At 39.4% G+C, this 11,914-nt stretch overlaps 1 protein-coding gene across 1 annotated transcript; it reads left to right on the plus strand.

Moving 5' to 3' along the window:
• The first annotated feature begins 9,403 nt into the window (after window positions 1-9,403).
• Window positions 9,404-11,861, plus strand: LOC110801985 (pentatricopeptide repeat-containing protein At4g19890). The gene has a single exon (XM_022007400.2). The coding sequence runs from the start codon at window positions 9,604-9,606 to the stop codon at window positions 11,707-11,709; it is 2,106 nt and encodes a 701-aa protein (XP_021863092.1). The 5' UTR covers window positions 9,404-9,603; the 3' UTR covers window positions 11,710-11,861.
• Window positions 11,862-11,914: the final 53 nt, after the last annotated feature.

Here is an 11,914-nt window from a genome sequence, read left to right on the forward strand (position 1 = left end):
GTTTAAGAAAACTGACAAAACCCGGTTATCGTGATATGCCTGGAGTGCAAACAAATTTGACTCACAGCGGCCATAGGTTCCCTTGTGATCCCTGATGTGGAGATCCCTCAACGTACCTCCAGCGGAGCAGAGGTTGAGAATTTGGGGGACGTTTACTGATACGGGGAGTGCCCAGCATAAGCCCACGCGGCGGACCTTACTAGTTCAATGTAACAGTGACGGGACATGCGTTATGCTACATTACTACCCTGGATTGATTTTAATGCACAGATATTTACTAAACAGATGTCAAAATAATGGTTTAGGTCAATTCAAGGTTCTTAGCAATAAACCAGCTTGTCCAAGAATTATCTGATTTTGGCGTGAGTAATATATCAGATTAAAGTGAACAGATTTATGTTATTTTATGAATAATACAACAATATAATTCATGCGGAAAAACCATAAAGCCAGAATCCAAATTAGTTGTCACATAGTCAATTAGCATAATTTAGGTGACATACAATGTGATGCGTGCCTTCCCTAGCTGCTCCCTTACCGAACAAGAACAAGTCTTTAGAGCCCCAAACGTTGCCCCTCCGTAGAAAGTCCACAACACGTTCGAATCCGCCTTAGGTTTAACCAACTAGGATTTTACTTAAGGTTTTATGTATTCGGGTTAGGCTTGTATTATGTTCTCCCTTGAACACAATGGGAATAAAGAATATGATTTCAATTCAATTGTGGCATGCGGCCCAACAACGTGCTTGTTGCGCGCGTTCCTTTGTGGGCCTTGTTGGACCGTCAGCCTCTTGGCTTGGCTGATTGGCTTGTTTGCTTGTTAGGTTATTTTAATAACCTATACTCATGTTTTTCCATACACTACACTCATTACTCTCTAACCCTAGACATTCTGAGAACCCTAATTCTCATTCTGCCTCCATTAGAGTGTTCTTCCCAAAGTCACAAAACCTTGAATATTATCTAAACTATCAACGTCAAGGCGGGTCTGAACGTGCCGTTAAACCAAGTAGAGGAACTACAATTGGAGTTCTTGTTCGTGTTCGTAGACTAAACGGGAATACACGCCACAAACGTATACATTGCTTAAACTGTACTTTATACATGGTTCTTGGCTTTGGGATTGTTTCCGCTATCATGTTATTGTTTAACTGTAAATCCTTACAAGTTTTGCATCATCTGCCAAATAGATTGGTGTTGTGCCACCATTAAATCTTCCTTCAGTTGGAAAATCATGAAATATTTCTCCATGTCGAAGATGAAATTCTCGACCTCTTTAGAGTCCCTTGCACCACAAAAGGTACGAGGCCCGGGTAGCTTGATTCGGCTTGCACCGCCACCACAATTGTCTCGGTTAGCACGCATTAGATTAATGCACTTGTCCAGCAAGTCATCACCTAACCCTTGCACATTGTTGAGATTCTCGCAAAGAGTCTCTTTCTGTTTTCATTTCCTCGACGCCAGCTTCGAGCTCGTCAATCCACATATCTTGCTTTATGATGACATCCTCTAGTTGGATCCATGTTTCTTACTTTACCTCTAGTCATGCTAGTCTTTCTTTGATCTCTTCCATCTTGATCTACTTACTGGCTAGTGTCTCTCGAGAGGTGTGAACCTTGTCTCTGATATTGTCACGATCCAAATAGTTTGGGCAACGAATCTTGCGGCGCGCTCTTACCTAGTAGGAAGTAAGGGAGAAAGCCTTGTGTGGAACGAAGACGAAATCTTGTGAAGTATGAACGAGCAAAAGTGTATGAAAGAAACACTCTTGTCTATTGGCAGCAAGAGAGAGACACAAGCACCGATTGGGCACTTATGTGCGCACATCAATCATAAGAGGGGCCGACGACGCGAGTGTATCTGTTCGAGGAGACTTTGTTGAGTTTAGAAAGCTTAAAATAAACGATATCACAATATCAATAAAGGATTACAACAACACTAGTGATTAAGAAAAGGTAACTTTTGGTGAGAGGTATTGGTTCATACCCCTCATAGAGGTTTATTTTGAATTAGCTTAAAAACTTCCAGTGAACACTATATTGACAAAAACATAATAATCTTATCTAAAGCCTATACACTTATAAAATAAATTCCTAAAAAGCTTAGATAAGGAAAATATAAGGAAATATAAGAAAAGTACAATGCAAGGAAGGTTGGATTCTAACACATAAGCCTAAGGGAACTACTCACTCATAACAGAACTTAAACCTAGAAAACCTAAGCAAATAATACATGAAAATACGACTTTATATTTTGGGTAAAGAAACTCAACTTAAAAGATGAACTTGAAGATGAGCACCAAGAACATACCAAATTGGGTAAATAAACTCAACCTCAAATCTTGACCTAAAAATTCAGAAAATGTAAAGTAAGGAATAAAGAGATTAAGGTAAAGAAATATACTTGACTTGAATTGAAAGTGGAGATCATCTTGCTCCAAAAGTGCAGAATTGAAATGAACTTGAAAGCAAACTAAACTAAGATAAAAGTGTTTAAGTTAACTAAAAAAGTTTCAAAACCTAGAAAAGTCAGAAAAACTATACTACACACACTCTAAACATATGGGCTTTACAAGGGGAATCATGTGCCAAGAAATGGGGGTAGCCGTCAGATACGCAAGGGGTTAAGCAGGTCCGCATGACCCGTGCGGGCAGGTCGTGCGATTTTGCGAATGGTGGCAGAGCAAGTGATGCATGGTCCATGCGACGCACTGTACATGAGTTCCACGGGTCGTGCCACACTGCTCTCCATGGATGTTGCAGGGTGAGTATAAGGGATGCACGGTCCGTGCAAGGACCGTGCCCTAACTACTCCACTTCTCTTCTTATCTTTTCCTTTGCATAGATATGGAGTTCACTCTTTAGCCCATAGAATCGACTTGGTGTAAGCTTTCTACTCTTGCTTCTCTTCCTTCATGTCTCCGATGATGGTGACGAGATGGGAAAATGAGGAGGTCGCAGAGCTACACTCGTTCCGCATGAATGTGGTTGTTCTCTGTTTTGGATTAGCGAGACATCCATATTCCTTCCGTCGCATTAGCTTGGCCTGAAGATAGGGAGAGAGGAGCTCTCCAAAGAAAATAAGCAAAGAAAGGCAATAGAATAGGAATAACTCTAAATGCAACACATATGCAACTAAACTACGCTAATATATGTACACAAAAGAGTCTCTAATGGCTTCTAAAAATGTGCAAATTACAAGCACATCACTATGTACGTAGTATATAGAGAGATAATATGTAATAATATAAAATATTAGTGGTGCGGGCAAGTTGTGCAACTTCACCAATGATGCAAGCGATTGTAATTCATGATGCACTAATATTTATTTGTTTGATTCGCTCTTCTGTTTGTCACTTGAATGTGAGGCAAGCAAAAATTTACCAAATGACGCTGCTTATAGCTTAATAGAGCTAGAATCTCAAATACTACATCTATTCTACAATAAATACAACATTTCTTTTTGCACGTAACACGCTTCTTTGGACATCAAAGACACCACTCGCTCTTATACTCCATACCTCTATTTTGACAACTTTTGGATGTTTAGTTTCCCTTTGGTGATTTTTAGAGCCTTAGAGTATGTACATTGGGGCTCTTGGAGTGGCTCTCCAAATAGCTCTCAAAGTAGCTATCTGTGAAAAATGATTAAAGGATTAAAGTCTTTCCTTGATTGATATTAATGCATGCATATATATAGTACATCATGAAGCTATCCTAATTAATGTAATTCTATGTTTAGGAAACAATCCTAAACAATAGAAATTACGTTAAAATATATCATCCATAATTGTAACATTCTAGTTAAGTATAGGAAATAACAATCCTAAACAATAGCAAATATTTTCCTAAAAATATCATAACATCTCAACACCCTCCCTCAAGTTGGAGCATGAGGTTAAAAAATGCCCAACTTGGCGAGAAGATAATCAAATTGTTTCTTTCCAAGAGCCTTTGTAAAAATATCCGCCAATTGTGTAATAGTAGGAACATATGACGGAGCAATCAAACCATCTGTTATCGCATCCCGAACAAAGTGACAATCAACCTCAATGTGTTTGGTACGTTCATGAAACACTGGATTTTTGGCCATATGAAGGGCTGATTGACTATCACAAAAGAGCTTCATTGCCTTTGGGTGGTGCACACCCAAGCTCAGAAGCAACCCTTTCAACCATTTGAGCTCATAGGTAATTGCTGCCATAGATCGGTATTCCGCTTCTGCAGATGAGCGGGAAACTGTGTATTGCTTTTTTTGTCTTCCAAGAAATAGGAGATTGCCCAAGGAACACAATCCACCCGGACAAAGAGCGTCTAATGACTGGGCATGCTGCCCAATCAAAATCACACCAACCCTGCAAGGACAGATCACTAACTGCATGTAACAAGGTACCCTGTCCCGGAGTACCTTTCAAATAACGAACGACTCTCAAAGCCGCCTCCCAATGCTTAATTCTAGGCTCCTGCATAAACTGAGATAATATATGAACCGAGTAGGCCAAATCTGGACGGGTCACTGCCAGATAAATGAGTCGACCTACTAATCTGCGATAGGACTCAGGGTTCGATAAGAGCTCCCCATTTGTGAGTCCTAATCTGTGATTTTGCTCGATAGGGAAACCACATGGCTTGGCTCCCAATAATCTGGCCTCCGATACAATGTCAAGCGTGTACTTGCATTGACACAAGAATAAACCAGCCAAACTCCTTGCCACCTCGATTCCGAGGAAATACTTCAAAGCACCAAGGTCTTTCATCTTAAAACAATCACCGAGATAGGCTTTAAAGGTCTTAAGTGCAGTGGAATCATTTCCAGAAATAATAAGATCGTCGACATACACTAACACATTTATGTGAACATTTCCCTTAGCGTAAGTACAAAGGGAATAATCAGAGTAGGCTTGTAAGAAACCATACCCTTTAAGAGTCGTGACCAACTTTGCAAACCAACATCTCGGAGCCTGTTTCAACCCATAAAGAGATTTTTGTAACCTACAGACCAAGTTTGGATTGGAACGCTCAAATCCTGGGGGTAGCTTCATATACACTTCCTCCTCAAGTTCTCCATGCAAAAAGGCATTGTGAACATCCATTTGATGAAGTTCCCAATTTTTGGAAGCCGCAATAGCCAAGAAAGCATGCACCGTAGTCATTTTGGCAATGGGAGAAAATGTCTCATTATAATCAATATCGGCTTCTTGATGATTCCCCAAAACTACTAATCTGGATTTGAGCCTTTCAATATCACCGTTTGAGAAGTACTTGGTTCTATAAACCCACTGACTTCCCAAAGCACGCTTACCCTTTGGAAGAGGTTCAAGAGTCCATGTACCATTTTCCTCCAAAGCACGAATCTCCTCCTGCATTGACTTTTGCCAACCTACATCTTTCATAGCCTCTTTAAACGACTTAGGATCATTGCTCGAAATAACAGCTGCAAGAAACTTTCGGTATTTTATAGAAAAATTGTCACAATTTATATAATGTGAAATGGGATAAGGAGTACTTGAGGGATGATGTGGAGACGGAGTGACGGGAGATGGACTTTCAAGAACCATCATATGAGTAACAAAATATCTTAATAGAACCGAAGGAAATTTATCCCTCATTCCCCTTCCCATACGAGCAGACTGCCCATTGCTTGTATTGTCAAGCTCTGATGAAACAGGCCTAGCAATAGGAACAACATCTGGCCCAGGTGAAACACTCGTTGAAGAAGCCTCTGTTTGTGGCGCTGATGAAGCTTCGGTGTGGGCCTGACCACCCTCCCTCAAGCCCAGGTCTAGATCTGTATCAAAGTGGAGTGCTTGGTCTTAGTGGGCTTGGGGTTCAGGTTGGATGAGGTTGGGGTTTTGTGTTTGGGCTTGTAGGTTAGGCAAATCAACAAAATCAGCAAAATCACTATCAATTTCACCAGTTATCATAGGCACAATATTTTCCGGGACAATATTCACAACACTTGGGTTACCAAACGGAAAAATATCCTCAAAAAACTTGACATCACGAGAAACAAATAATTCCTTTTTGTCCAAATCAAACAACTTCCACCCCTTCTTTCCAAACGGGTAACCCAAAAACACACTACTTGCAAATTTGTCACCTTTGGATTTTTGATCATGAGCGAAACTAAGACAACCAAAGGTGTGAATTGCCTCATATGAAGGAGGGGTGCCAAATAGGATTTCGAATGGTGTTTTATTGTGTAACAAAGGAGAGGGAGTGCGGTTTATTAAATGAGCGGCGGCAAGAACACTTTCTCCCCAAAAATAAATAGGCATATTTGATTGAAACAGTAATGCCCTCCCCACATTTAAAATATGCTTGTGTTTTCTCTCAACCCTCCCATTTTGTTGCGGCGTTCCCACACATGAAGTTTGGAATAAAATACCAGTTGCAGAAAATAGTCAAGTAGGCATTTAAATTCCGTACCATTATCACTTTGAACAACTTTCACAGTTTGAGAAAATTGTCGATCTACCATTGCAATAAAAGACATAAACATCCGAAAAACTTTCATTTTATCTACCAACAAATAAATCCACACAGCTCTTGAGAAATCATCAACAATAGTTAAAAAATAACGAGCTCCACAAGAAGAGACATGTTTATAAGAGCCCCACAAATCACAATGTATTTTCTCAAAAATTCTGGTTGCCTTATTGTCACTTAAAGGAAATTTGTCTCTAGGAATTAACACGAAAACATATTTCACAAGCTTTATTTAAACTACCCTTGAGATTGCGAACTGGAGGGAGTAACTTCACTACTTTCTCTGAAGGGTGCCCCATCCTTTTGTGCCACAACTCCAAAGTCGATGTTGCGCTATAGACAGAAACATGTTGTACCGAATCACCTTCAGCTCCGTCGAAGTAGTAAAGTCCATCTCTCCTAACTCCCGTTCCAATCAGCTCCCTGGTGTGGTCCTGTATAGCACACATATAAGAGTTGAATTGGACAATATAATGTAAGTCATCATTCAATTGTGAAACCGAAAGTAAATTGCAATTGAGTTTCGGCACATAAAGAACATTTTTAAGAGTGGTTTTGTCCGACAATCGAACTGAACCAGATTGGGTCGCAACAATATATTCACCATTAGGAAGTCCAACCGGACACTCAAACAACGCCATAGTGTCAAATAACCAAGACAAATCACCGGTCACGTGATGAGTTGCCCCGGTGTCAATGATCCATGATTCCGTGTCAAACTTACCATTCAACTTGTCATCCGAAACTTGAGAATTACCAATCAAGCCCGCAAGAGCTTTCCATTGTTCGGGTGTGAAGAGTTGATCGGTTGAAATTTTAGTAAAGGATGCTCCAAGTGTACTACTTGTCGCGTTAGCACGAGCTGAACCACGTCCACGACCAGCCTGCTGACGACTACGACCAAAACCCACATCAGCCTTGTTTTGATCAGACCACCCTTCAGGATATCCCACTATTTCATAGCAATTATTTTTGTCATGGCCATGCTTGTGACAGTGAGGACAAGCAATGAGGGACCAACAAGTCGAGGAATCATGCCCCGGCTTCTTGCAGTGGCTACACACGGGCCTCTCCATTTTTCCTCGTCCTCTTCCAGCGCCTGTACGGACAGCAAAGCCAAGGACCTCTGATGGCTTATCTTCTATGACTGCCTTAGCGAGCCGCACACGCTCATCCTGTATTACCAGTTAGTACGCTCGATTAAGAGAAGGCAAGGGATCTTGAGAAAGGATATTGGTCCTTAATTGAGCGTACAAATCAGTATTGAGTCCCATCAATAAGTCATGTAATTTTCCTTGTTCACGTCTTTCTCGGTGCAATGATGCGGCAGTACAAGACGAACAACAAGTGCAAGAAATTAGTGGTTCATGCTTAAATAATTCCTCCCATAATACATTCAATTTTCCATAGTAATTGGTAACAGACATAGATTTTGTTTGCTCACACTTGGCAATTGAAGTCTTTAGCTGTTGAATTCTTGGGCCATTAACCATAGCATATCGTTTCTTAAGATGCTCCCATAAGAGTTTCGCATCACGAAATTTAGACAAGGTACACTTTACCTCAGGATTGATTGTGCTTGTAATCCAAGAAACCAACATTGCATTGACGGTGTTCCAATCAGATTGGGTATAAGGAGTTTTGCGGTCCGGTAATAGTGCCTTCTAAAAATTCGAACTTGCGGCGCGCCTGCAGTGCCAATTGAATATCTGAAGCCCAATCATCATAATTGTCTCCATGTAAGCGAGTGGGAGTGATGAAGTCACCTGATCGGTCTCCTGTGCCGAGAAAAAAAGGTGAATTCATCTCCCTTTTAGGTGGCGGCGATGGTGGTTGTTCATCGTCGTCGGCCATTGTTTTATTGTTTTTTTTTTTTTGGTGTTAGGCCATTGTTTTATTGTGTGTTTATGTCAGGCTCTGATACCATGTGAAAAATGATTAAAGGATTAAAGTCTTGCCTTGATTGATATTAATGCATGCATATATATAGTACATCATGAAGCTATCCTAATTAATGTAATTCTATGTTTAGGAAACAATCCTAAACAATAGCAATTACGTTATAACATATCATCCATAATTGTAACATTCTAATTAAGTATAGGAAATAACAATCCTAAACAATAGCAAATATTTTCCTAAAAATATCATAACATCTCAGCACTCTCCAACAAGAACTATCTCTTGGCCAACATTGGGGCTCTTGAGTGATTCTTGATGGGCTCTTGAGTAGCTCTTCATGGAAAGCTACTTCAAGGTAGCTCTTGCCCAAGAGCCCTCCAAGAGTTGATTCTTGTTGAAAAGTGGGGAGTAACTTTGAAAAGTGGATAGTAACTTTAGTTAAAAGACAATTAATTATGGACCATCGAATGGTAAAAAAAAAAAAGATTAGAGAGCTCACTTGAGTAACCAACCAATGTTTGGTGTTTTTAGGAATGAATTCTTGAGTATGGATTGTAGAGAGATAGTGGTAAAGAGAGAGTGGAGAGCCCTTCAAGAGCTCTTTTGAATAGTCAACCAATGTACATGCTCTTATAAAACTACTTTAGTGAGGTTGTCGATGCGCTAACTGTGATATAAAGCCATTTACATCACAATATATAGAAGACAAAAGAGGAAAATGGTAGGAGGGAAAAGACAAAAATATAAAAGTACCATTTCGTTAAAAAGATTACCATTTTATTAAAAAAAAAAAGTACAATTTCGTTAATAAAAAAAGTACTATTTCATTATTTTATTAAAAAGGAGTATCATTTCGTTAAAAATAATACAATTTCTTAAAAAAAAAAGTACCATTTCATTAGAGAAAAGCATCATTTAAAAAAAAAAAATATAAGTGCTCTATTATTTATCGTTTACCTCTTTTCTATTTTGTGGTGTTATGTATTTGCTAACAAATTACGGTTAGCCGCACAGAGTTCCTCGTACTTTAGGTACTCTGCACTCCGTACTTAGTAAGGGAAAAAGTATTTGGTTGCCAACAATCCCAGCATACATACGACTATACGAGGAGCCAAAGTTCAAAAGTTCAAATAGGTTACGATAACTTGAAGCTCTAAAGGGAGGAAAAAATTTCCAGTTAGATGTTTGTGCTCCAAACTCAACTCAATCCCTCATGCTTTCTTCCAGATACAATGGAGTTTTTAAGAAATGTTCCTCCTCCATTTCCTCAATTCTGTTTCCTCGTATCTTCACTTTCAGACCAATCTCTATCCAAACACATCCCATATCTCCCCCATCATCTTCAACAACATCACCACAATCTCTTGTCAAAAAAGTCTGTTCACATGTCATCCAATCATACCATCAACATACCCACCTCAGATTTTCACCCCTTAAATTGAAGCTTGACATTGATGTTGAGTCTCTTTCCCATGATCAGGTCATTACCATTGTCGCTTCGCTCGCCGACGAGGCAGGTTCGGTTGTGGCATTGGGTTTCTTGGATTGGGCAATTGGGTTTTCGAGGTTTCGCTATTTTATGCGTCTTTATATTGTTGCTGCCTCTTGTTTGATTAGTAATGAGAATTTTGAGCGAGCCCATGAGTTGATGGTTCATATGGTGAGGAATTTTGCTGAGGTTGGGAGATTTAATGAGGCTGTTAGTATGGTTATTGAGATGCATAATCAGGGATTGAGTCCGAGTACTTGTACGTTGAATTGCATTCTTAAAATTGCTTGTGAATTTGGGTCGGTTGAGTATGCAGATTATGTGTTCGACGAAATGTCTAAGAGAGGTGTGCGTCCTGATTGTTGTAGCTATGTGAACATGGTTGTGGGTTATTGTAAGCTAAGGAAGATTTCGGAGGTGGATAAGTGGTTGAGTAGAATGATCCAACGGAAGTTTGTTGTTGATAATGCAACGTGTACGATGGTTATGAGTTTGTTTTGCTCGGTGGGTAATGTAAACAAGGCATTTGGGTTCTTTGATAAGATGATGGAGATGGGATTTAGTCCGAATCTTATCAATTTCACGTGCTTGGTTGATGGGTTATGCAAGAGAGGTAATATTAAGCAAGCGTTTGAGTTGTTGGAGGAAATGGTTAAGAGAGGATGGAAACCAAATGTGTATACACATACAACCTTGATCGATGGTCTTTGCAAGAAGGGATGGACAGAAAAGGCATTTAGGCTATTCCTTAAGCTTGTTAGGAGTGAAAGCTATAAGCCAAATGAGTACACTTATACTGCCATGATCAATGGTTACTGCAAAGAGGGTAAATTGAATCGAGCAGAGATGTTACTTGGCCGAATGAGAGAACAAGGATTAGTACCCAATGTTGACACCTATACAACCCTCATTGATGGGCACTGTAAATCAGGGAATTTTGAAAGAGCATATAGTTTGATGGATTTAATGATGATACAAGGGTTGACTCCTAATATTTATACCTACAATGCCATTATAAGTAGCCTCTGCAAGAAGGGAAGATTTGAGGAAGCTTATCAACTGCTTGAGGAGGGTAATGAACAAGGGCTGCAAGCTGATAAAGTCACTTACACGATTCTCATGTCTGCTTCATCAAAGCGCAATGATACTAAAGAAGCCTTGACATGGCTTTGTAAGATGACTAAAGCGGGTTTTGATCATGATATGTACACATGTAATATCCTAATTGCCTTGTTTTCTAGGCAGAAAAATATGGTGGATAGTGAGTGGTGGTTTGAAGAAGCTATCAAACTTGGCCTTGTTCCAACAAAGGAAACTTACACTTCCATGATATGTGGATATTGTGGATTGGGTAATATCAAATCAGCCATTAAGTATTTCCATCAAATGAATGAACATGATTGTTTTCCAGATAGCTTTACTTATGGTGCTTTAATAAGTGGACTATGCAAGGAAAGGAAACTCGAAGAGGCTCACAAACTGTATGATGCTATGATTGACAAGGGGTTGTCACCTTGTGAAGTGACTCGAGTTGCTCTTTGTTACGAGTATTGCAAAAACAATTATGTTAAGAATGCTTTTAAACTCTTGGAAAGGTTGGAGGAAAAGCTGTGGATCCGAACAGTGAAAACTTTAATCAGGAAACTTTCTAGTGAAGGGAAAGTAGAGATGGCAGCATTGTTCTTCCGAAAGCTGTTGGATAAGCAGCAAAATGTTGACCGTGTTAGTGTAGCAGCGTTTATGACTGCATGCTATGAAAATGATAAGAAGTATCAACTTGTTTCTGTTTTCTCTGAGAGGCTTTTACTAAAAGAATCTCTCGACAGATAAAAGAATTTCAAAAGTTCCATCAGATCTTGACATTTATTTTGAGAAGGTAATCCCTAAAGTTTGGATTATTCTAAAATATCCAAAGTTGAGATTATTTTTAGAAGATGTATGAAAGTTGAGATTATTTATGTCAATTTTCCTATTTTATTTTATTATAGGGCCAAAACAATCTGGTAATCAAATGTTTATATGTAATTCATGAACA

Source organism: Spinacia oleracea, chromosome 3 (genome assembly GCF_020520425.1).
Source record: "Spinacia oleracea cultivar Varoflay chromosome 3, BTI_SOV_V1, whole genome shotgun sequence".
NCBI classification, from domain to species: domain Eukaryota; kingdom Viridiplantae; phylum Streptophyta; class Magnoliopsida; order Caryophyllales; family Amaranthaceae; genus Spinacia; species Spinacia oleracea.